The 27,447-nt window shown below is 46.4% G+C and overlaps 1 protein-coding gene across 1 annotated transcript in view; it reads left to right on the plus strand.

Moving 5' to 3' along the window:
- Positions 1-284: 284 nt before the first annotated feature.
- Positions 285-27,447, plus strand: part of LOC139278171 (uncharacterized) — a 166,231-nt gene continuing 139,068 nt past the window's right edge. The window contains exons 1-2 of the mRNA XM_070896825.1: positions 285-330; positions 13,808-13,911. Coding sequence (XP_070752926.1) covers positions 320-330; positions 13,808-13,911 — 115 coding nt within the window. The 5' untranslated portion in view covers positions 285-319. The remainder of the gene's footprint in view (positions 331-13,807; positions 13,912-27,447) is intronic.

Genomic DNA, 27,447 nt, shown 5'->3' on the forward strand with positions numbered 1-27,447 from the left:
GGGAGACGTTGGCTTGCTTTGCACCTCCCATCAGCACCTGCAGGGGTCAGTAATGGGGCACTAAAGGGTTACCGACCTGGTGCGGAAAATTCACCGACACTTGCAAACTTCGCTGGCGGTTTCACACTGATGCTAACATATACCATCTCGCTCTGTTGCGCCCCGTAGATTTTGGTGTCATCTGGTGCACAGTGCTCTGTTAGCGTCCCGCATGTGAAATTCGCTCCCGCCCCCTGCAGCATCGCCGGGCGTCAACAGCGGCAGCTGCAGGAGGCGTTGTCACCTCGGCTGGCCGCTTGGGGAACGCTACTGAAAGTCAATGGTGGTCAGGTAGGGCAACATTTATGAATCTCCCCAGTCTGTTGCATTTTTCTTTTTTTGGACCCCATGATTCATCAACTCTGCACTCTCTTAGAGAGCTTGGGGCTGTTATGCATGTAGCGCAGGTCCAGTGGCCCCACAGAAATAGGATGAATATTGAATCACACCAACATTGGCCCTTCCCTTTAAGCGAGGGAAGGAGCCACCAAAGTGGCTAGGCGGCATGGAACATTACTCAGCACTCTGCCACGACTGCCCCTCGCACTGACTTCAGCCTCTAAGGGAAGTGATCGAGCTTGATTTAGCGCTCCATCTCCCTGTTGGAACGGTAAAGCAAAAGTTCCCAGGATCAAATAATCTTTCCTGCCTGGTGCTCCCTGAAAAGTTATCGCCCCAAACGGGACACTACGCAATTTCTAGCCCATAGAATCGCAGGATGGTTACCGCACAGAAGGAGACCATTCGGCCCGTCAAACCCGTGCCGGCTCTCTGCAAGAGCACTTCAGTTAGTCCCACTCCCCTGCCTTTTCCCTGTAGCTCTGCAAGTTTTATTCATTCAGGTACATATCCAATTTCCTTTTGAAAGCCGCGAATGAGTCTGCCTCCACCACCCTTTCAGGCAGTGCATTCCAGATATTAACCACTCGCTGTATAAAAATGATTTTCTTCACGTCGCCATTGGTTTTTCTGTCAATCGCCTTAAATCTGTGTCCTCTGGTTCTCGACCCTTCCACCAATGGGAACAATTTCTCTCTATCTGCTCTGTCTTGACTCCTCATGATTTTGAATACCTCTATCAAATCTCCTCTCAATCTTCTGTGCTATAAGGAGAACAACTCCAGCTTCTCCAGTCTATCCATGTAACTGAAGTACCTCATCCCTAGAATCATTCTCCTAAAGCTTTCCTGCAACCTCTCTAAGGCCTTCACATCCTTCCTGAAGTGCGGTGCCCAGAATTGGACGGAGTACTCTAGTTGAGGCCAAATCAGTGTTTTATAAAGGTTCATCATAACTTCCTTGCTTTAGTACTCTATGACTTTATTTATGAAGCCCAATATCCAGTCTGCTATTTTACCTGCTTTCTCAACCTGCCCTGCCAGTTTCAATAATTTCTGCACATATACCCCCAGGTCTCTTTGTTCACCCCTTTTAGGATTGTACTCTTTAGTTTATATTGCCTCTTCTCATTCTTCCTATCAATACATCTCACTTTGCACTATTCTACATTAAATTTCATCTGCCACATGTCTGCCCATTTCACCAGCCTGTCTATGTCTTCTTGAAGTCTATCACTCTCCTCCTCACCGTTCACTTTACTTCCAAGTTTTGTGTCATCTGCAAATTTTGAAATTGTACTCTGTAATCCCAAGTCCATGTCATTAATATATATCAAGAAAGACAGTGCTCCTAGTACTGACTCCTGAAGAACACCACTGTATACCTTCCTCCACTCCGAGGTTAAACTGACTGGCCTGTAGTTGTTGGGTTTATCTTTACATCCTTTTTTGAACAAGGATGTGACATTTACAGTTCGCCAGTCCTCTAGCCCCACCCCTGTACCCAAGGGGGATTGGAAAATTATGGCCAGTACCTCTGCGATATCCTCCTTAACCTCCCTCAGCATCCGAGATGTATCCCATCCAGTCCTGGTGACTTATCAACTTTCAGTACAGTCAGCTTTTCTAGTACCTCCTCTTTATCAATTTTTATCTCATCCAGAATCTCCACTACCTCCTCTTTCACTATGACTTTGGCAGCATCTTCTTCCTTGATGAAGACAGATGCTAAGTACTCATTTTATTCCCCAGCCATGCCCTCTGCCTCCATATGTATGTCTCTGTTTTGGTCCCAGATCCACCCCATCCCTCCTCTTATTACTCATTTATTATTTATGTGCCTGGAATCATGTCTGCAGCTGCAGAAACTCCTGAGTTTTCCCCTATCTATCAAATCCTCTACCATTATGGCCTACCAGGTCTTCCTCCACCTCCCTTGTATAGCAGAGCCACCCGTAGTGCTGTGGACTTGCCTCTGGCTGTACTCCCCAGAGGAAGCATCGCTCTCACCACTGGTTGGAGAGTGAGATTCACTCAAGGCACTCCTGCACTACCTGCCAGGTCTTCTTGTTCAGTGTGACAGTCATCCATTCCCTCCCGCCTGCACACTCTTATGCTGCAGGGTGAGCACCTCCTGAAACTTGTTATCCACGTAACTCTCAGCCTCACGGATGCACCGCAGGGACGGCAGCTGCTGCTTAAACTCCAAAACCCAGAGTCGAGCTCATCTGGCTGACGACATTTCTTGCACATGTGGTTGTCCAGGACAAGAGAAGCATCCTGGAGTTCCCTCATGCTGCAGGATGGGCGTTCCATGACCCTGCCACGCTACTATTTGTTCGACTATTAACTAACATACAGAAATAACCTTAAGACTAAGGGGGAGAAATTAATTATAGCCCAGGAATGGGTGGTAACTTTAGAATAGGTTAAGATTTAGCGCCAGACACTAATAAATCACGCTGCATGCAACATGAAATCTTATTTCTCAAAGAAAGAATTGGAGTGCTAAATCAAGTGCTAATGGTCTGACTCCATGCCATTAGATTCAAAGCGCTAAGCAATATCAGGTGCAGTCGAATCACAAGTCATCATTGCTACAGGCTCTTTCCAGTTCGTAAAGGGGAGGTTCATTGATGCTGCAGAACCTCATTTTAGTGTAGCACTTTGATATGTCGTGAGAATAAAAATGTCACTAATTTTGAGTAGCTACACCATTCTGGAGATGAAACAACCTTTAAATGATTGAATTCAGCGTTGCATACTGTCAAACTGACAAGGAAGCAGTGAAACAGCACTAACCTCACAGCAGCGACTCATTACACATGATCCCTTTAAGTAGCGCCCCTGGAGCCTGCATCCGCCTGTTTGACGCCTGCTCTTCCTGTCGCTGGCGGGGCGAGGCGCTAAGACAGGGGGCGACAATGAATTTTGAAGACCGGGCGCCCAGTGAGCATTGCACGCTCGACGTTGTCACGATCTGCCTGGTGTGAAGTCTCTGGTGCTAACTCGTAGCAGCGACATTACGGGGGGACAGGTTTGGCGTGCAGTGCAGGATTTGCTTTGCCGTGGATCTACTGCCGCACCGCCCACATAGCGCCCCCGCTAGGTGCCAACAGGAGGTGCTAAGGTCCCATATTGTTCTCCCTAAGTGTCTTAAAAGTCGGGCCTACCTTTATCTCCAGCCGCTTCTCTCGCTCACTTATTTAAAGTCTTTGGGGTTGAAATTTGGTTGGTTACCATCAGCCGTTAGTGCCCCGGAGAGGCGTTTCTGTGCCGCTAATGGCTCAGCGCCATGCTCGCGATCTCACCACCTGGTGCAAACTTCGGGTGAGTTTTTGCAGTGGCGCAAAGAACTACTGCCTTGCCCTTTACCGCCAATTGTATGCATGCAATGCCTCGCTGGCGCCGCTGATGCGGACTTTGGATTTGGAGTCTCATTACCGGGTGGCAGTGAACACGTCACAGAAAGCTGGCGTTCACAACTGACGGTTACGATGCCGGGGCGGTGTATAAAGGGAGTAGTAACCGGGGCACAGAGGTCGCGGTGTGTGCCACGTATTCTCCTAGCAGAGTGTGTAGGTGTTGGTGTGCTACAGCTGCTGAGTATTTACCTTGACGATGACCATTTTGGCTCCATTGATGAGTACCATCTCACTCTTACCAGCAACTTGATGGAGGCAGTGTTGGCACACCACGTCATGCTGCGGCGACTACTTCAAAAGTGCCAGCTACACAGACGGGATATGGCCGATGTGTGTCCATGCCTGAGGAGAGGCCGCAGATGTAAGGGCAGGAGGCCTTACCCCACCTCGAGTTTACCTTGCGCATTCTTCGTACCTTGATATGTTCAAGAAGCAGTGAATAAGAAGGCTGTGGTTCTGGAAAGAGGTACATACGAACATATGTACAATGACGGACATGTAAAAACCATATGGTCCATCGTGCCTGTCCCACACAATTGCGATACCTTGTGGATCACAACATATACACTCCACCCCATCTGAAACCACTTGATCTCCTGGGAGAGGTAAAAAAACAAAAACCCAGGCCAATTTGGGGAAAAAAAATCTGGGAGGTTCCTCTCCGACCCATCTAGGCATCGAAACTAGTCCAGGAGATCATTCTGGCCATTAAATTCCCTGCAGTACCTACCTTCTGTAACAGGTGATCTCCGCCGCAGCCAGAAACAAGTCTAGCTTTCGCTTGAAGGAATTCAGCAAGTCTGCATCCACCAAATGAAATGGCAGCTTGTTCCAGAGGTCTGTTCTCTGGGCAAAGAACCACCTCCTGACATCTAACCAAGATCTAGGCCAAAACTTCTTAAATTTGTGACCCCTGGTTATTCCTAACCTATTTAATTGAAATAAACTGTCAGCAGGAACAACGTCTTTTCTCTTCATAATCTTATAAACCTCAATCATATCCCCCCCTAAGTTTACTCTGCTCTAAGATATGGAGCCCCAACTCGTTTAGCCTATCTTGATATCTAAGATGCTTTAGACTTGGAATTATTCAAGTGCCCTCTTCTGACCCTTTCCAGAGCCTCAATATCACCCACAGGTGAGGAGACCAAAACTGGACACAGTATTCCAAGTACAGCCTGACTAAGGTCTTGTACAAGGACAAAACAGCATGCCTCGTCTGATACTCAATTGTCCTATGGATATACCCCAACACCCTATTTGCTCAAGCTATCGCTGCACAGCATTGCTCATGTACCTTTAAGGATGTATGCACTAGAATGTCCAAATTTCTGTTTATCTCCACCATCTTTAATGCCTTTCTCTGGAGGGTGTACAAATGTTAAGCATTTGCCCTGAACACATGCATAACACTGCACAATCCGTGCTTTTTTTTCTCTGCCGCATCCTCTGTGAAGACACAAAACAACAACAACCGATTTCTACAGAAGTTTTAACAATGAAAAAAATTGTAAAGATGATCTTTTAGAGAGTTTCTGTGAATTGATCTTTTGAGGAATGTTTAGAGAATTTAGTGGCATTTTTAAAATATTCTTTTAATGAATGTTTATATCCACATTGTATTTAGCTAAACTGTTAATCACTTCTGTGTCCAGTGATATCCTCCTCCGTGTAAGACTCTCAACTATTGGAATGCTCCTCTGAGACTGTCACAATATTAAAGCCTGGCCCAAGTGTGCCTTACCACAGGAGTTACATAAGTGTTCAGTAACATCAGAAAAATAACTCTGTCCTTAACTTTTTTGGATCCACTTTTTGCTTGTCTCAGTGGTTGCTCGTATTCTGTTTGTCCATTAATGGGAAACATTTCCTGCAGGTCTGAGCCCAGATCACAAATTGTGACTTGTCACTAATGCCGTCTAATTGAATATTAATGCTACATTTGTCATATTTTGACTTACACTAAGTTGGTACACAAATTGCCAACACTCAGAACATAGCTCCCGTTGTCACATGAAATCAAGGAAGCTGGTTATAAATGCAAGAATGACATCACAGGCAAATTTCCCAGTACAGGCAAATTTCTAGCACTAAATTGAATCCCTACATTGTGTGATCACAAACAGTGCCCGGGACCAGCAACTCACAGGTAAGGACTTGATGTTTCTTTACTAACATTATTCTATTTGTATTTGTGTATGGGTTGACAAAATAGAATGAGGATTGTAAACCTACTGGTTTAAATGAACCTAACCTTCCTGAATGAAATCGAGCATTGAACTGTTAGCACGATGAATGTTGTGTTGGGCATGTTCAGGGTTAATCCTACACCCTGCTTATTGCAAACTTCAGAACATTAATATTTGGTGTGATACCAATGGAGATTTTATAATGTTAGTCAGAAAATATTCAATGTGAAGTATTTTGTGAATCTATATTTAAGTACACTGTTTAGTGGTCAGATAAACACACTGGTCCTGAATTTCCTTGGGCCGAGATCGTGCCTCACATTCCCCTCCAGCACTGACCCCGCCAGAGTTTGCAGGATCTGCAGTGGGCTCTATATTTGTAGGGGACAGCTGCGCTACTTCGGGTGTAACTCTGGTACCTGCCTGCCCCAGGTTCTCAGAAACTCCTACGATCCTCTGCCGCGGTGGGTGGGGCCCGGGAGGCGGGTGGGAAGAGGGAGGGTTGCCCGAACCTGCCAATGTTCCTTTCAGTCTTTGTGGTCGCCGGTGCTCCACTCACTTGGTGTCCCACCCTACGTACAAATGCTGGGTCTTGGCTCCAGATCAGGGGTGGATCTCCTAGTTAAGGGAATTCCTATCCCCTGCCCATCATTTGTAAGGCATTGACGGAAGCCTCACCACTTCTATGTTACTGTGGAATCTCGCAGAAACAGCGACAGCCAGTGTGACCAGGGTTAGAATTTCAGGATCACTGTTTGTATGTTCCTGTTCTGGTCTGGTGTACATCTGACAAGTATCTCATAAAGTATGAGGGGCATGAGAACTGCCCAGTGTGGCACTAAAATTAACGACTGACAGAATTTAATTCATGGTTTAAGATTTGGGATCCTGTGAATGTAAAGAGGTTGATTGGAAAAGACTTTCCTTTGAACAATTATACCTGGACATCAGATTAAATGTAGGAGATTTAGGACAGAGAGCAGGAGATATATTTTTACACAGAGGATGGTGAGGCTGAGGAATGCACAACCAGAGTTAGTGATTGAAGCAGAGACCATGTCAACATTTAAGAATAGGTTAGATAGGTGGGAGAAGGAACGGGGGATGGAGGGAAATGGGAACTGGGTGGGCACATTGGATTAGGGCTACTGCTCATGTGGAGGATATACACCATCACGAACTAGACCCTTCAACCACTGGAAACGTTCTGTTTCTATCCACTCTGTTCCAAAGTTGCCTAAAGGTTGCCGCGCACCCAAACAAAATTAGGGATATTATTGCTTTGTCCCCCCCTCCCCCGTCATAATTCTAAACACCTCTATCAAATCATCATGTAACCTCCTCTGTTCGAATGAAAACAGACCTAATTTTTCATGTCTTCATATTTGTATTTCCTCACATCCGGCAGCATCCCAGTGACTGTAATCTGTGCCCTCTCTATTGTCTCGGTATCCTTCCTATCGTGTGGAGACCAATAGGGCACACAGAACTCTAACTGTGTTACTGAGCTTTTATATAGATTTTTCATCACATTTTGACTTTTATATTCAACATCATTTGCCATAAACCCAGTATCCCTAAACGAGACCTGCAATTGAAAAATATGCCTCTATTTCTGCCATCATCAATATGACGGGCGGCAAACCTCTGGCGTGGAATGTGCGCGCGGGCCCTACCCGCCATATTGGACACGTTGACACCTATTTGATGCCAGGTGCATTGTGCACAAATTTCTGCGTCTTTGTTTCTACTTTGCTGCTTGACAGATTATTCCAAATATTTATTGCTCTTTGAATCAAGAAAGTCTTACTAAAATCTGTCTAGCATTTATTTTACCCAAATTTTTATTTATTCACTCTGGTCATATTCTCAGTTGCATGGCTAGTCTGATTCTTTCCACAAATCTCTTGTTGCAGTATATCTTTGTCCTTTTATAATAATATGTGAAAGTGTGTGGGGTAAAAACATGAGGAGGAATGAAATATTGACAGAGTACTCGAGTTAAAGATGGCAAAATTTGGATTTGCGATTAACGTTTTGGTTGATTGAATCTAAAATGGCTGGAATAGTTACATCATGCTAGCATATTTATGTTGAAATCAGATTCTGGGTTCACTTTATCTGTAACATTTAGGGGGCGAAATTGCCCCCTTGTTGCACCACCTGAAGGAGGGGGGCGCTACCACCTCCCGGGAAATTGCTCTGCAGGTTTGGGAGGCATTAGCTCGGCAGCACTGTGTTCCACGGTTAGTGCCCCGGACCGCCATGCAATCGGCGATGATGTCATTGCCATACGCATCAACTGCTCACTGCCCCGCGCCGACCCCTTAATGCCCCACGAGGGAAATTGGTCCATAGTCCGCGAGGCTGGTGCGGGCGGATGACAACGCCAGTTTCGTGGGTCGGGTGTCCGTTCTCAGGGCGCTGTTTAAAGGGGAGGCTTGCAGCGCTCCGGGCCGCCATCTTTATTTGTTGGCTGACTCTCCATGCGTGGTCTAGGCTGACACTCCGTCTTGAGTGCCCGGCTGCTGACCTTATCTCACGTTGCCTCGGTAGCCCAGAGGCGGCCACCAAAGGGCTGTGCAGAGTGCGCAGCGGCCCTCCCATTTAATGGAAGGGGAGGGGCATTGTAGCGCATCAACATGAAACATCAGGCTGAGCGATAACAGTCCCGGCCCCTGAAGGTTACCGCCCCTAATCGGGACACTTGATAATTTTGCCTCCTTAATAGTTAAGATTTGATATTTGATGATATTCTGCCTTAAATACCATTTTAGACTGTGCAGTTTGAGTTTTTATTATTCGATCTTGGGATGTGGGCATGATTGGCAAGGCCAACATTTATTGCCCATCCCTAATTGCCCTTGAGAAGGTGGTGGTGTGAACCGCCTTCTTGAACTGCTACAGTTCTTATGGTGAAGGTACTCCCACAGTGCTGCTTCACTTCTTTGTTGCGATTGTGTGTCTTTCTAGGCATATTGCTGTGAGTCTGGAGTCACATATAGGCTAGACCAAGTAAAGATGGCTGATTTCCTTCCCTGAAGGACATTAGTGAACCAATTGGCTTTTTACGATAATCCGGTAGTTTCATGGTCCCCAGTACTAGCTTTTTATTCAAGATTATATATTGGATCTGATATTTAGTAGTAAGTCTTATCTCGTATCAGGCCTCCATGTGGGGGAACATCTGGGCAACAGTGATCACATCATCATATGGTTCCAATTGGTAGTAGAATGAAAGGTGATGAGAACCTGCAACTCAGACCGTATTTCAAAGTGGCAGATGATTTGGAACAGGTAAATTGGCTAACCCTCTTTCGTGGTGATGCAACCGATGTTGAATATAAATGGAAAGTTTTTAGGAATCAAATTAAAAATGTGGTAAACAAACAAGTGCCCAAAATCAAAAGAAGGAAATGTGGTAAGAAAAGCTAATGTGGCTGAGTGGGTATGTACAAAGACAAATAAAATGTAAACAGAAATATTTGTATAAATTAAAGAAATTTAACACTCAAATAAATAGGGTTGAATGCAAAGAACAACTAAAGAAAACTAAGGCTGATATTAGAACAGCAAAAAGACGAATGGAAAAAAGGACTGTAGACAACTGTGGCAGTAATGGGAAGAGCTTTTTTAGTTATGTGAAGAGTCCAAGAACTATCAAAGACTGAATTGGGATACTGAAGGGAGTTCAAGGCCAGGTTACAAAGGACTCACTGAGAATGGCGGAAATATTAAATGAGTACTTTGCATCAGTATTCACCCTTCAAGATGATGCTCAAATATTAGAAGTTAATGACACTAATTTGACTACTAGTAACATTAACATAGATAAGCATATTGTCTTAGAAAGAATTAAGAACGTAAAAATAGATAGAGCAGCAGGGCTGGACAATATCCACCTGAGGGTCCTCTGGGAGATGGCACATGTGCTATGAGAGCCCCTGGCTTGTATCTTTAATAGCTCACTGCACTCTGGAATGGTTCCTACAGATTGGAAGGAGGCTGATGTAATCCCCATTTTTAAAAAAGGTGACAAGGCAGACCCGGGTAACTATAGGCCCATCAGTTTAACATCAGTAATAGGTAAGATGCTTGAAGGAATCATAAGGCATGCAATATATGAATACTTAGATAGAGTGGGATATATTTGGGATACCCAACATGGCTTCATAAAAAAGAGGTCATGTCTCACAAATCTAATTGTACTTTTTGAAGAAGTTACAAAGTTGGTGGATGAGGGAAGCCCAGTACACATTGTTTACTTAGATTTACAAAAAGCTTTTGACAAGGTACCGCACAAGAGGCTTCTCTATAAAATCAGAGCCTCTGGTATTAGTGGAAATATATTGAGCTGCATGCAGAACTGGCTGGCGGGACGCAGGCAAAGCGTCGTTATAGATGGATTTGGATCTGTTTGGAGACCGGTCACCAATGGTGACCCGCAGTGATCATAGAAATATAGAAATGTACAGCACAGAAGGAGGCCCTTTCGGCCCATCGTGTCTGCACCGGCCGACAAAGAGATGCACGGCCCTCGTTCAACAGCCCTGAAGGTTACATATAAACCTATGAATAATGGCAGAAAGGCAAAGAGCATCTAGCCCAACCAGTCCGCCCCGCACAACTGCGACACCCCTTACACTGAAATATTCTACACTCCACCCCAACCGGAGCAATGTGATCTCCTGGGAGAGGCAAAAACCAGATAAAAACCCAGGCCAATTTAGGGAGAAAAAAATCTTGGAAAATTCCTCTCCGACCCATCCAGGCAATCGAAACTAGTCCAGGAGATCACCCTGGCCGTATTCAATTCCCTGTAGTGCGTACCATTATATCTGCACCAGCCAACAAGAGGTTATCCAGTCTAATCCCAATTACCAGCTCTAGGTCTGTAATCCTGCAGGTTACAGCACTTTAAGTGCCCATTTAACCATCTCTTGAAAATGGTGAGGGTTTCTGCATCCATCACTCTTCCAGGCAGTGAGTTCCAGATCCCCACAACTCTCTGCGTAAAGAAGCCTACCCCTCCAAATCCCCTCTAAACTTTTCACCAACCACCTTAAAACTATGCCCCCTCATAATAGACCCCTCCACCATTGGAAATTGGCCCTACTAGGCCTCCATTATGTCTAGGCCCCTCAATATTTTGTACACCTCAATGAGGTCTCCTCTTAACCTCCTCTGTTCCAATGAGAACAAACCCAGCCTATCCAATCTGTCCACATAACTAAGATCCTCCATTTCAGGCAGCATCCTAGTAAATCTCCTCTGCACCCTCTCTAGTGCAATCATGTCCTTCCTATATGTAATGTCTGTAAGCTTGTAATGTTTGTAGCTCCATACTGTGGATGTGGACATATTGTGTACTGCAACTGCAGAGTTAATAATAAACAGAACCAGGCTGTTCCGGAGGCTTCCGACAGAGCTGCCTGCCATGTTAAGAGCTGTGTGTGCTGTGCTCTGTGAATATATTACACTATAATATGGCAACCAGAACTGCACGCAGTATTCCAGCTGTGGCCTAACCAAAGTATTATACAATTTAAGCATAACCTCCTTGCTCTTATATTCTATGCCTCGGCCAATAAAGGCAAGCATTCCGTATGCCTTCTTAACCACCTTATCCACCTGGCTTGCAACTTTCAGGGATCTGTGGACAAGTGCTGCAAGGTCCTTTTGTTCATTTACACTATTAAGTGGTCTACTACTTAATGTGTATACCCTTTCCTTATAATCCTCCCAAAGTGCATTACCTCACACTTCTCTGAATTAAATTCCATTTGCCACTGCTCTGCCCACCTGACCAGTAGATTGATATCCTCCTGCAGCCCATGACTTTCCTCTTCATTAACAACCACACTGCCAATTTTAATGTTATCTGCAAACTTCTTAATCATACTCCCTATATTCAAATCTAAATCGTTGATATATACCACAAAAAGCAAGGGACCCAGTACTGGGACCGTTGCTTTTTACTATTTTTATTAATGATCTGGATTCAGGGGTTGGTGGGACAAGTTGCAAATTTGCAGATGATACCAAGATCTGTGCGAGTGCTAGAACAGTAGAAGAGGCTCGTCTGATTGAGGCAGATCTTAATGTGCTGGGAGACTGGGCTCATGACTGGAAAATGATGTATAACTTAGCTAAGTGCAGTGTTATACATGTGGGCAGGGCAAATGCTCAACATTTATACACCCTCCAGGGAAATGCATTGAAGATGGTGGAGGTAGAAAGAGATTTGGGCATTCTAGTGCATACATCCTTAAAGGTACATGAGCAATGCTGTGCAGTGATAGCTAGAGCAAATAGGGTGTTGGGGTGTATCCATAGGACGAGGCGTACTGTTTTGTCTTTGTACTTAGTCAAGCCCCACTTGGAATACTGTGCCCAGTTCTGGTCTCCTCACATGGTGGACGATATTGAGACTCTGGAAAGGGTGCAGAAGAGGGCCACTAGACTAATTCCAAGTCCAAAGCATCTTAGTTATCAAGATAGGTTAAACGAGTTAGGAGTGGCTCGTCCCTGAATTAAAGGGAAGGGCCCAAGCTGCACAATCTGCATAATCAACTGTGCCGGGCTGAGCAATCGTGGCACGGACCCCGCGTCCAAATCGACACCGGCACGGAAAATAAAAGCAGACATTTTTTTCAGGAGCAGCCAGCCACTTCCCTTTTAAATTTCACCTCGCTAGCAGCCAGCTGCCCGGGACGCGTCCCCGAAACTGTTGCTGTCATCGCTCGGCGCAGCTTCAGTGCTCGATCCCCAATTTAGGGTCTGGGGTGCTAATGGAGCCTTGTGCATGCCGATTGTCCTATGAGGAGAGATTGAGTAGACTTGGTCTATATTCTCTCGTGTTTAGAAGAATGGGAGGTGATCTCACTGAAACATACAAAATTCTTGCAGTGCTTGACAGGGTAGATGCAGAAAAGATGTTTTCCCTGGCTGGGGAGTCTAGAACCAGGGGTCACAGTCTCATTTAGGAGTGAGATAAGGAGAAATTTCTTCACTCAGCGGGTGTGAATCTTTTGAATTCTCTACCCCAGATGGCTGTGGAGACTCAGTCGTTGAGTATATTCAAGATAGAGATCGGTAGATTTTTGTTTATTAAGTGAATGACGGGATGTGGGGATAGTGCAGGAAAGTGGAGTTAAGTTGGAAATTAGCCATGATCTTATTGAGTGGCGGAGCAGGCTCAAGGGGCCGAATGGCCCACTCCTGCTCCTATTTCTTATGTTCTTATGTTCATGGACCATAAGCTTTTCCATATTAACATCAATTCATCTAGTGAATCTAAATAGATGTATCCAAAGCCTGAAGCAAAGTACAACCCAAGAAACTTTGGATTCCTGTTCACTCCTGATAGACAAATGGTTGTGACAAGCAAATCACATTTATTAATTGCTCAAGTATTTATTTGTTTAATTTGATGGTCACACAGCCTGCGGTTTTATTTCCAGTCTCTGGTGTCCTCAGGTTATGAATCAACTGTGGAAAGAGGACCGACGAACTACCTCCAGCTTCTATCAGTTCTGTTTGACGTGGCCACTCACAGCTGTGTCCGAGCAACCTGAGGACAGTTCTCCATCTGACCTTTCCTCTCCACCAAAATCTAAATCATTCCCCCAAGCCAATTGCTGATCTCGATGATCACAAGTGTGAACCATGTCCTGCCATTTTGTGCCACTGAATGTTGGTGCTCCAATTGAGATTTAATCGTTTAAATAAATTTTAATTTGACACATTTCAGATATAACCAATATTTAAGCAGTATTCACTCAGTGCTCTCATATTCAAAATGTTGATTTTCCAGAGGGGGAATGCAGCAGAAGATGCCTCCCAGAGCAAGTTCCTTTCACAAACTGATGGCCTGTCGATGTCTTCTTTTATATTTCTTCTGGTTTCACACTGGAAAAGGTAATTTGTTTTTCAGCTCTTCCGTTGTTTTCCATCTTTAAATCGCATTTCAATTTCAATGGTTGTACCGGGCTGGCGATCCAATGGGATACATCGTGGGTTGTGTATCTCAGGGTAATGACCCTGTTTAAGAATTTGTATAACCGCAAAGGCTGTTAATGTGCAGTTGTTGTGGACCACACCCAGCACATGATGGTGAATGCCCAGTATCCTGGCAGCAGTCATGATGCCTTTATCCTGTGCCAGTCCACTTTGCCAGCAATCTTCCAGCCACCTCATCGAACCCGAGCGTGGCTGCTTGGAGACAAGAGCTATCCGTTCTTCACCTGGCAGATAACTGCATTTTGTAACCGCATCACTTATGGCCAGCAATGGGAGCCATACTGCCACGAGGAAGCTCATTGAGCAGACCATCGGGGTGCTCAAACAATGATTCCACTGCCTTGACCGCTCGGGAGGCATTCTCCTTGGCATGGGCAGTAGCAGTCTGGGCTGGCTGGCTGACAGGCATCTGCAATGGCACTAGCAGAGTGGCAGTGATGGAAGTATGAATGCTGTCACCCTGAGAGAGGACAGCAGATTCTTGTTCCATGGAGCCACTGCCACTCCCCCTGGGGCAGCCCCTCAGCATTCCTCGCCATCTGTTGGAGAACAGTTTGCTGGGCTGCTGTAAGACCCTTTCCACAACCCAGCCACAATGGCAGCAGTCTGAGCTTGCATGGCAGAAAGCTGAGCCTGTGTGACAGAAGTCTGAGCTTTCACAGCAGCCCTGAGACGTTGTGTCACTTCCACTTGTGCTGCAATATCGCTCATCACACCCAGCATCATGGTTGGGTCTAATGGAGTTGCCAATCACTTCTATCCGGCAAATCATTGGCTCCAATCTCCACTCAAAGTCCCGTGCAATGTTGGACCTGGACTTCTCCAAGCTCCTTAACAGTGACAAGACTCTCTTTGGCAGGCCTGGCATTGCACCAGGAATTTCTGTGTGCATGCCCATCACCCTTCTTCTGAAGGCCACCCTGTTCTATATGTAAACTTGTATTTACTCTGTACAGCCACCAGAGGGCTCATCTGCTGGAGTCCCAAGGGATCCCATAATCCCTAGAGAACACAGCTATTTAAGGAAGCCTCACAGGTTGGAGAGGCACTCTGGACACCTGCAATAAAAGGCTAAGGTCACACTTTACTTTGAGCTCACAGTGTTCAGTCTGACGCTTTCTCCATGCACAACAACTGGCGACGAGATACAGATAGTAAACCAAAAGATGCAGAGAACAGTGGGCATCCTGGAGAAATTCTCGGAGCGAGATGATTGGGAAACTTTTGTGGAGTGACTCGACCAATAGTTCGTGGCCAACGATCTTGATGGGGAAGAGAAAGCTGCCAAACGAAGGGCGATCCTCCTCACCGTCTGTGGGGCACCGAACTATGGCCTCATGAAGAATCTGCTCACTCCAGAGAAACCCACGGAGAAATCGTATAATGATTTGTGCACACTGGTCCGAGAGCATTTGAACCCGAAGGAAAGCGTTCTGATGGTGAGGTACCGGTTCTACACCTGCAAAAGGTCTGAAGGCCAGGAAGTGGCGAGTTATGTCGCCGAGCTAAGATGTTGCAGGACATTGCGAATTTGAAGGACATTTGGAGCACATGCTCAGAGACATTTTCGTACTTGGCATTGGCCACGAAACCATACCTCGCAAGCTTTTGACTGTAGAGACCCCAACCTTGAGTAAGGCCACAGCGATAGCCCAGGCATTCACTGCCACCAGTGACAATACTAAGCAAATCTCTCAGCACACAAATGCTGCTACAAGTACTGTGAACAAAGTGATGTTGTTTTCAAATCGCAACGTACAGGACAAGTCACACATGCCTTCAGCTGCACATCTGCAGATGTCTCGGAGTCCACCATCAAGGGTGATGAATGCAAGGTCATTAACACCTTGTTGGCGCTACAGGGGTGATCATCATTTCCATTCATGCCAATTCAAAGGGTATGTTTGCAAGAGCTGTGGAACAATGGGACACCTCCAACGAGTGAGCAGGCGAGCTGCTAAACCTGTTAAAACTGCAAACCACCACATTGCAGAGGAGGACAGATCCAAGGAGGATCACGATGAACCAGAGCCTCAGGCCGAGGAGGCAGAGTTACATGGGGTGCCCACATTCACCACGAATTGTCTCCCGATAATGCTGAATGTTGAACTAAATGGACTCCCGGTGTCAATGAAACTGGACATGGGCGCGAGCCAGTCCATCATGGGCAAAAAGACTTTCGAAAGACTGTGGTACAACAAGGACTCAATGCCTCAACTCCAATTTGTATGAAACTAAGAACTTACACGAAAGCGCTGATTCCCGTAATTGGCAGTGCTACCGTAAAGGTCTCTTACGATGGAGCGGTGCACAAGCTACCACTCTGGGTGGTACCGGGCGATGGTCCCACGCTGCTCGGCAGGAACTGGCTGGGAAAAGATAAGCTGGAACTGGGACGATATCCAAGCGCTATCAGCCACTGACGACACTTTGTGTGCCCAGGTCTTAAACAAGTTCCCTTCGCTGTTCGAACCAGGCAATGGGAAATTCCAGTAAGCAAAAGTGAAGATCCACCTAATTCCGGGGGCGTGACCCATCCATCACAAGGCAAGAGCAGTACCGTACATGATGAGAGAAAGGGTAGAGATCGAGCTCGACTGGCTGCAACGAGAGGGCATCATTTCACCGATCGAGATCAACGAGTGGGCCAACCCGATCCTTCCCGTCCTCAAGGGAGATGGCACCGTCAGAATCTGTGGTGATTACAAAGTAACTATCAATCGTTTCTGCCTACAGGACCAATACCCACTACCAAAGACCGACGACCTCTTTGCAATGCTGGCGGGAGGAAAGACGTTCAAGAAGCTGGATCTGACTTCAGCCTATATGACGCAGGAACTGGAGGAATCATCGAAGGGCCTCACCTGCATCAACACGCACAAAGGTCTTTTTATTTATAACAGATGCCCATTTGGAATTCAGTCAGCGGCAGCGATATTCCAGAGAAAATTGGAAAGCTTACTGAAGTTGGTCCTGCACACCGTGGTCTTCCAGGATGATATCTTGGTCACAGGTCAGAACACAGCCGAGCATCTTCAGAACCTGGAGGAGGTTCTCAGTCGACTCAACCACGTGGGGCTCAGGTTAAAATGCTCGAAGTGCGTTTTCCTGGCACCTGAAGTGGAGTTCTTGGGAAGGAGGATTGCGGCGGATAGCACCAAGCCCACCAACGTGAAGACGGAGACAATCGAGAACGTACCAAGTCCACAGAACGTGACGGAGCTGCGATCGTTTCTGGGACTCCTGAACTACTTTGGTAACTTCTTACCAGGTCTCAGCACATTGTTAGAACCACTGCATGTCTTACTACGAAAAGGCGATGAATGGGTTTGGGGCAAAAGCCAAGAAAATGTTTGTAAAAACGCGAAAATTGCTCGGCTCAAACAAATTGCTTGTGTTGTATGATCCATGTAAGCGTTTGGTACTAGCATGTGATGCGTCATCATATGGCGCCAGGTGTGTATTGCAACAAGCTAATGATTTTGGGAAACTGCAGCCGGTTGCTTATGCATCCAGGAGTCTGTCTAAGGCTGAGAGAGCCTACAGCATGATTGAGAAACAAGCTTTAGCATGTGTCTATGGGGTAAAGAAAATGCATCAATACCTATTTGGGTAAAATTCGAATTGGAAACTGACCATAAGCTACTCATATCCCTGTTTTCTGAGTGTAAAGAGATAAAAACCAACGGATCGGCCCGCATCCAGAGATGGGTGTTCATATTGTCCGCGTACAACGATGCCATCCGCCACAGGCCAGGCACAGAAAACTGTGCCGATGCTCTCAGTAGACTGCCATTGCCCAACACGGGGGTGGAAATGGCGCAGCCTGCAGATTTAGCATTTGAAAGTGAGCAATCACCCGTCACTGTCCGGCAGATCAAAACCTGGACAAGCCAGAACCCCTTATTATCCCTAGGCAAAAGCTGTGTGCTTCACGGAAGCTGACTAATGTCCCAGTGGAAATGCAGGAAGAGATAAAGCCGTTCCAGCGGTGCAAAGATGAAATGTCTATACAGGCAGACTGCCTTCTGTGGGGCAATCTTGTGGTCCTCAAGAAGGGCAGAGACACCTTCATCAATGACCTCCACAGTACCCACCCAGGCATCGTAATGATGAAAGCGATAGCCAGATCCCACATGTGGTGGCCCGGTATCGATGCGGACATAGAGTCCTGCGTTCACAGATGTAATACATGCTCGCAGTTAAGCAATGTACCCAGGGAGGCGCTGCTAAGTTTATGGTCTTGGCCCTCTAAACCATTGTCTAGGGTACACTTCGACTATGCAGGCCCGTTCTTGGGTAAAATGTTCCTTGTGGTTGTAGATGCGTACTCTAAGTGTATGGAATGTGAGATAATGCCGGCTAGCACGTCCGCTGCCACTACTGAAAGCCTGCGGGCCATGTTTGCCACCAACACGTACCCGATGTCCTGGTAAGCGACAATGGGCCATGTTTTACCAGTGCTGAGTTCAAAGAATTCATGACCTGTAATGGGATCAAACATGTCACATCTGCCCCGTTTAAACCAGCGTCCAATGGCCAGGCAGAGAGAGCAGTGCAAACCATCAAGCAAGGCTTAAAGAGTGTAACTGAAGGCTCGCTGCAGACTCGCCTATCCTGAGTCCTGCTTAGCTACTGCACAAGACCCCATTTGCTCACTGGGATCCACTTGCTGAACTACTCATGAAAAGAGTACTTAAGACAAGGCTCTCGTTAGTTCACCCTGATCTACATGAACAGGTAGAGAGCAGGCGGCTTCAACAAAGTACATACCATGATAACGCAAATGTGTCACACGAGATTGAAATCAATGATCCTGTGTTTGTATTGAATTATGGACAAGGTCCCAAGTGGCTTCCCGCCACTGTCGTGGCCAAAGAGGGGCGCAGGGTGTTTTGGGTCAAACTTTCAAATGGATTCATTCACCGGAAACACTTGGACCAAATCAAACTCAGATTCACGGACTATCCTGAGCAACCTACCTTGGACCCCACCTTTTTTGATCCCCCAACATACACCAGTGGCAATCGGCACCACGGTAGACCACGAAGCAGAACCCATCATCCACAGCAGCCCAGCAGGACCCAACACACCAGGCAGCTCAGCAAGGCCAACTGCATAGCAGCCCAGTGAGGGCCTAACAAATGATTCAACAATAACAGCTTTCACATCAAGACGATCAACCAGGCAAGAAGGGCCCCAGATCGACTCACATTGTAAATAGTTACACTATTGACTTTGGGGGTGGTGGAGGGGGGCAGGGGGGAGTGTATAAGTAAACTTGAATTTACTCTGCACATCCCCTGGAGTCTCAAGGCATCCCATAATCCCTTGGGAGCACAGGTATTTTAGGAGGCCTCACAGGTTGGAAAGGCTCTCTGGAGACCTGCAATAAAAGACTAAGGTCACACTTTACTTTGAGCTCATAGTGTTCAGTCTGACTCTTTCTCCATACACAACATGCCCCATCAAATTCCTCGTCTGAATCCTGCCAGCAGAACTCGTGTGTGACCTCGCCCTCTGCGGAGCTGACACCTGCGCTATCCTTGCCCCTTGGCCTGACTGCAGCCCACTCATGCCTGGTGACTCACCACGTGTAGATCCCACCTCAATACAATCCTCTAGTTCACACAGTGCTATTTTCTAAGCTGGTGCCTGAGAGTGTCCGATTGAGTGATGCCTCTTCGCTATCCTCTACTTCTTGCTGCTCAGGCTGGGCTGCTGGCACTTCTTGGGTATCTGAAAGGAGAAAGGCACAATGATCTGGTTGTGGTGAGGGGAGTGGTTGGTAACACAATCTAATGACTTGCATTCTAGAATCTTAAGAGAATTAGCATCAGGGATTGTGGATGCATTGGTTGTAATTTACCAAAATTCCCTGGATTCTGTGGAGGTCCCAGCAGCTTGGAAAACTGCAAATGTAATGCCCCGATTCAAAAAAGGAGGCAGACAAAAAGCAGGAAACTATAGACCAGTTAGCCTAACATCTGTGTTTGGGAAAATGTTGGAGTCCATTATTAAAGAAGCAGTAACAGGACATTTGGAAAAGCAAAATTTGATCAGGCAAATCAGCATGGATTTATGAAGGGGAAGTCATGTTTGACAGATCTGCTGGAATTCTTTAAGGATATAACGAACAGGGTGGATAAAGGGGAACCAGTGGATGTGGTGTATTTGGACTTCCAGAAGGCATTTGACAAGGTGCCACACAAAAGATTACTGCACAAGATAAAAGTTCACGGGGTTGGGGGTAATATATTAGCATGGATAGAAGATTGGCTGACAAACAGAAATCAGAGAGTTGGGATAAATGGTTCATTCTCTGGTTGGCAATTAGTAATGAGTGGGGTGCCGCAGGGATCAGGGCTGGGACCCCAACTATTTACAATCTATATTAACGACTTGGAAGAGGGGACTGAGTGTAACGAAGCTAAGTTTGCCGATGATATAAAGATGGGAGGAAGGGCAATGCGTTAGGAGGCCATAAAGAAGCTGCAGGAGGACATAGACAAGCCAAGTGAGTGGGCAAGAATGTGGCATATGGAGTATAATGTTGGAAAGGGTGAGGTCATGCACTTAGGCAGAAAAAAATCAAAGAGCAAGTTATTATTTAAATGGAGAAAGATTGCAAAGTGCTGCTGTACAGCGGAACCTGGGGGTACTTGGGCATGAAACTCAGGGGGGTGGTATGCAGGTTCAGCAAGTGATCAGGAAAGCCAGTGGAATCTTGGCCTTTATTGCATAGGGGATGGAGTATAAAAGCAGGGAAGTCTTGTTACAGCTGTACAGGGTATTGGTGAGGCCACACCTGGAATACTGCATGCAGTTTTGGTTTCCATATTTAAGAAAGGATATACTTGCTTTGGAGGAAGTTCAGAGAAGGTTCACTAGGTTGAACATTTTGAAGGGGCAGGGTAAACAGCCAGTTGTCATGGTGCACATAAGTACCAACGATATAGGTAAAAAAATGGGATGATGTTCTACAAGACGAATTTAGGGAGCTAGGAGCTAAATTAAAAAGTAGGACCTCAAAGGTAATAATCTCAGGATTGCTGCCAGTGCCACGTGCTAATCAGAGTAGTAATAGTAAGATAGCTCAGATGAATATGTGGCTTGAGGAGTGGTGCAGAAGGGAGGGATTCAAATTCCTGGGATATTGGAACCGGTTCTGGGGGAGGTGGGACCAGTACAAACCGGACGGTCTGCACCTGGGCAGGACCGGAACCAATGTCCTGGGGGAGTGTTTGCTCATGTTGTTGGGGAGGGGTTAAACTAATATGGCAGGGGAATGGGAACCTATGCCGGGAGACAGAGGGAAGTAGAATGGGGGCAGAAGCAAAAGATCGAAGGAAGAAAAGCAAGAGTGGAGGACAGAGAAACCCAAGGCAAAGAACAAAAAGGGCCACTGTACAGCAAAATTCTAAAAGGACAAAGGGTGTTAAAAAAACAAGCCTGAATGCTTTGTGTCTTAATGGAAGGAGTATCCGTAATAAGGTGGATGAATTAACTGTGCAAATAGATGTTAACAAATATGATATGATTGGGATTACAGCGACGTGGCTCCAGGATGATCAGGGCTGGGAACTCAACATCCAGGGTTATTCAACATTCAGGAAGGATAGAATAAAAGGAAATGGAGGTGGGGTAGCATTGCTGGTTAAAGAGGAGATTAATGCAATAGTTAGGAAGGACATTAGCTTGGATGATGTGGAATCTATATGGGTAGAACTGCACAACACCAAAGGGCAAAAAACGTTAGTGGGAGTTGTGTACAGACCTCCAAACAGTAGTAGTGATGTTGGGGAGGGCATCAAACAGGAAATTAGGGGTGCATGCAATAAAGGTGCAGCAGTTATAATGGGTGACTTTAATATGCACATAGATTGGGCTAACCAAACTGGAAGCAATACGGTGGAGGAGGATTTCCTGGAGTGCATAAGGGATGGTTTTCTAGACCAATATGTTGAGGAACCAACTAGGGGGGAGGCCATCTTAGACTGGGTGTTGTGTAATGAGAGAGGATTAATTAGCAATCTCGTTGTGCGAGGCCCCTTGGGGAAGAGTTACCATAATATGGTGGAATTCTGCATTAGGATGGAGAATGAAACAGTTAATTCAGAGACCATGGTCCAGAACTTAAAGAAGGGTAACTTTGAAGGTATGAGGCGTGAATTGGCTAGGATAGATTGGCAAATGATACTTAAGGGGTTGACTGTGGATGGGCAATGGCAGACATTTAGAGACCGCATGGATGAATTACAACAATTGTACATTCCTGTCTGGCGTAAAAATAAAAAAGGGAAGGTGGCTCAACCGTGGCTATCAAGGGAAATCAGGGATAGTATTAAAGCCAAGGAAGTGGCATACAAATTGGCCAGAAATAGCAGCGAACCCGGGGATTGGAACAAAATTTAGAACTCAGCAGAGGAGGACAAAGGGTTTGATTAGGGCAGGGACAATGGAGTACGAGAAGAAGCTTGCAGGGAACATTAAGACGGATTGCAAAAGTTTCTATAGATATGTAAAGAGAAAAAGGTTAGTAGAGACAAACGTAGGTCCCCTGCAGTCAGAATCAGGGGAAGTCATAACGGGAAACAAAGAAATGACAGACCAATTGAACAAGTACTTTGGTTCAGTATTCATTAAGGAGGACACAAACAACCTTCAGGATATAAGAGGTATCAGAGGGTCTAGTAAGGAGGAGGAACTGAGGGAAATTGTGTTGGGGAAATTGATGGGATTGAAGGCTGATAAATCCCCAGCGCCTGATGGACTGCATCCCAGAGTCCTTAAGGAGGTGGCCTTGGAAATAGCAGATGCATTGACAGTCATTTTCCAACATTCCATTGACTCTGGATCAGTTCCTATCGAGTGGAGGGTAGCCAATGTAACCCCACTATTTAAAAAAGGAGGGAGAGAGAAAACGGAATTATAGACCGGTCAGCCTGACCTCAGTAGTGGGTAACATGATGGAATCAATTATTAAGGATGTCATAGCAGTGCATTTGGAAAGAGGTGACATGATAGGTCCAAGTCAGCATGGATTTGTGAAAGGGAAATCATGCTTGACAAATCTTCTGGAATTTTTTGAGGATGTTTCCAGTCGAGTGGACAAGGGAGAACCAGTTGATGTGGTATATTTGGACTTGCAGAAGGCTTTTGACAAGGTCCCACACAAGAGATTAATGTGCAAAGTTAAAGCACATGGGATTGGGGGTAGTGTGCTGACATGGATTGAGAACTGGTTGTCAGACAGGAAGCAAAGAGTAGGAGTAAATGGGTACTTTTCAGAATGGCAGGCAGTGACTAGTGGGGTACCGCAAGGTTCTGTGCTGGGGCCCCAGCTGTTTACACTGTACATTAATGATTTAGACGAGGGGATTAAATGTAGTATCTCCAAATTTGCGGATGACACTAAGTTGGGTGGCAGTGTGAGCTGCGAGGAGGATGCTATGAGGCTGCAGAGTGACTTGGATAGGTTAGGTGAGTGGGCAAATGCATGGCAGATGAAGTATAATGTGGATAAATGTGAGGTTATCCACTTTGGTGGTAAAAACAGAGAGACAGACTATTATCTGAATGGTGCCAGATTAGGAAAAGGGGAGGTGCAACGAGACCTGGGTGTCATGGTACATCAGTCATTGAAGGTTGGCATGCAGGTACAGCAGGCGGTTAAGAAAGCAAATAAATGGCATGTTGGCCTTCATAGCGAGGGGATTTGAGTACAGGGGCAGGGAGGTGTTGCTACAGTTGTACAGGGCCTTGGTGAGGCCACACCTGGAGTATTGTGTGCAGTTTTGGTCTCATAACTTGAGGAAGAACATTCTTGCTATTGAGGGAGTGCAGCGAAGGTTCACCAGACTGATTCCCGGGATGGCCGGACTGACTGATCAAGAAAAACTGGGCTTGTATTCACTGGAGTTCAGAAGAATGAGGGGGGTCCTCATCGAAACGTTTAAAATTCTGATGGGTTTAGACAGGTTAGATACAGGAAGAATGTTCCCAATGTTGGGGAAGTCCAGAACCAGTCTAAGGATAAGGGGTAAGCCATTTTGACCGAGATGAGGAGAAACTTCTTCACCCAGAGAGTGGTGAACCTGTGGAATCCTCGACCACAGAAAGTTGTTGAGGCCAATTCACTAAATATATTCAAAAAGGAGTTAGATGAAGTCCTTACTACTAGGGGGATCAAGGGGTATGGCGAGAAAGCAGGAATGGGGTACTGAAGTTGCATGTTCAGCCATGAACTCATTGAATGGCGGTGCAGGCTAGAAGGGCCGAATGGCCTACTCCTGCACCTATTTTCTATGTTTCTATGTTTCTATGGATGAGGGGGAAGTGTGATGTGAGAAGAAGGATCAGGTATGAGCATACCATCATCATCAATGCTTGTAGCCTCACCGATTGCCAGGCCTCAGTGACGCACCCTCCAATGATCTCCAGCAGGGTCTCCTCCAGCTGAGTCAGGTTCTGCAGCCGTGCTTGCCCCCCAGCCTGTTTGTTCAAGCTCGCACCGGTTGTGAGCCACCTCGGCCTGAAAGATAAAGGGAAGTGTGTCAGTGAGCGTGGTGCAATGTGTTTGGATGATGTGCCGGTCATGGTTCAATAGCTGGCATTGTGTGCAATGTGGGTGTAAGACTTGCAGCAGTGGTTGGGTAAGTGTGTGAGAACATAAGAAATAGGAGCAGGAATAGGCCATTTGGCCCCTCGAGCCTGCTTCGCCATTCAATAAGATCACGGCTGATCTGATCTTGGCCTCAACTCCGCTTCCCTGCTTGCTCCCTATAACCCTTGAGTCCCGTGTAATTCAAAAATCTGTCTCTTTCCGCCTTGAATGTATTCAACGACTCACCCTCCATAGCTCTCTAGGGTAGAGAATTCCAAAGATTTAAGACCCTCTGAGAGAAGAAATTTATCCTCATCTCCATTTTAAATGGGCAGCCCCTTATTCTGAAACTATGTGTCATGTATATAACCTTCATGTAACTGTAACCATCATGTAACAACACTGCATACTGTATACACCGAAGAAATGCACACCTTGACCACAGGGGGTGAACTTGTGGGAGACACTCCTCACCTGGTCATCCAGGTGTATAAAGGGAGGTCCCATGCAGGGTCATCACTTCTTGGTCCTGTGAATAAAGGTTCAGGTCACAGAGTGACCTTGTCTGCAGAATGTGCCTCGTATGAATTTATAGTAGTGTGTAAGGACACTACACTATGCCCCCTAATTCTAGATTCCCCGACGAGGGGAAACATCCTCTCAGCATCTACCCTGTCAAGCCCCCTCAGAATCTTATATATTTCAATAAGATCACCTCTCATTCTTTGAAACTCCAGTGAGGGTGAGGTGAAGCTATGATTGTGAGCTATGAGTGGTGATTGCTAGATATTGTTGGTAGGTGAGTGATGGGGGTGTCGTACACTGAGCAGTGTGTGAGGCTAGTGGTGCAGTTAGTGGGATAGGGCATTTGGAGATGCATTCATTGACCTTGAGGTCATTAAACTTCTTTCGGCACTGGATAGACAGCCTGGGGGCAACACTGTTAGCATTAACGGTTTCTGCAATCTCCTTCCACTCCTTCGCAGTGTGTCTGGAAGGCCTCCTGCCCCGCCTGTGGGTAAAGGACCTGTCTCCTCCAGTAGACCTCCTGCACCAAGGCCTTCAGAGCTGTGTTAGAGAACCGAGGTGACCTTTCTCTCCTCTGCTGAGATATTACTCCAGCTCCAGTCACAATGAGGTATTCCTGTAACAAAGCACTTCCCCTTTAAGATGTGCAGACAGCCTTTCACTCTGCAAACCACCATTAAATAGAGAGCCTACTCCATGCAATATTGGGCCCCCTGTTGAGCTCTGAGCCAACCAGCAGTGCGTTTAACGCTGTGCTCAGAGCTGTAATCATGGTAATGAGCAGCAGCATGGATTTTGCGTGCTGCCTGCGCGACTTTCAATGGGTGCCGGTAAATTGTGCAACCCGATCCTCGTGCCTGTTTTCAGGCATTATCCAATTTAGGCCCCTGAGTTTCTTCTTTCTGACAGGCTCAGACTGAGAAAGTGAACAGACAAGGCAGGAGGAGGAAGCATTGCACACTTTTTAAACACTCTTTTGTCTTTGAGGGCAAAGTTTCAATCCAGCTCATTTCATCAAACTAACATATTAAAGTAACAATGCTGCTTTGCCCTCCTGACCCCTCCACTGCCTTTGCTTTGCCAGATCGCTTGTCCAGCATCCTGTCTCGGATGAGTAACAAATTCTTCCATTTAAATGTTGGGAAGATCAAAGACCCTGACTTCGGCCCCTGTCACTAGCTTCTTGCCCTCGTCACTGGCTCCAGCCTCTCATTACCCACTGTCTGAAGCTGAAGCAGATTGCTAAGAACTTTGCTGTGCTGTTTGAGCCGAGATTCTGAACCCATATCCTCACCATCACAAAGACTGCCAACTTCTACCTCAGCAACATCGCCCACCTCTGCTTCTACCTCAGGTCATCTGCTGCTGAAACTTCAGACTTGATCACTAGAAATCTCTCCTGGTCTGCCTCCCATCCTGCACCCTTTATAGACTTCAGCTCATCCAAAATCCTGCCACTGGTATCCCATCCAGGGCAAGTCCTGCTTTTCCCCAACACCCCTGTTCCCACTGACCTGCATTGGCTCCTGGTTCCCAAAATCTTAAATTTATTGACAGTTCACACCACTGCTGCCCTCAAATCCAAATTTAAAGGTAGAATTGCACTAATCTCGAATTGTCTGAAGAGCTTGATCTCAATAGATGACTGTTCACAAGAGTTGTGATGAATGCTGAAACCTGACCTCCAGTTAGCTCCTCCACAGTCCATAGGGAACGTATTATAATTATATTGAAGAGGTGACCTCGCACAATGTGGTAATGTCAGCTGGGCACTTCAATGGTGCAAAGACTTGTGGGAGCATATTGGCCCTGGTGCCATTTCAGCTGGGATAGGTGAATTGGTCCTTATGTGCACAATCTGTTCAATCCCCTGGGAGGACAGGCACCAACATCAGTGTCCTCGACCAGCTAACATCCCCAGCATTGAAGCACTGACCACACTCAATCAGCTTCGCTGGGCAGGCCACATAGTTTGCATGCTAGACACGAGACTCCCTCAGCAAATGCTGTATGCGGAGCTCCCTCATGGCAAACGAGCCAAAGGTGGGCAGCGGAAACATTATAAGGACTCCCTCATAGCCACCCTGATAAAGTGCGACATCACCACTGACACCTGGGAGTACCTGGCCGAAGACCGCCTTAGGTGGAGAAAGTGCATCCGGGAGGCCGTTGAGCTCTTCAAGTCTCAACGCTGAGAGCGTGAAGAGATCATGCGTAGGCAGCGGAAGGAGCATGCGGCAAACCAGTCCCACCCACCCCTTCCCTCAACGAATGTCTGTCCCACCTGTGACAGAGTCTGT

The sequence above is a fragment of the Pristiophorus japonicus genome, chromosome 13 (assembly GCF_044704955.1).
Source record: "Pristiophorus japonicus isolate sPriJap1 chromosome 13, sPriJap1.hap1, whole genome shotgun sequence".
NCBI lineage: Eukaryota > Metazoa > Chordata > Chondrichthyes > Pristiophoridae > Pristiophorus > Pristiophorus japonicus.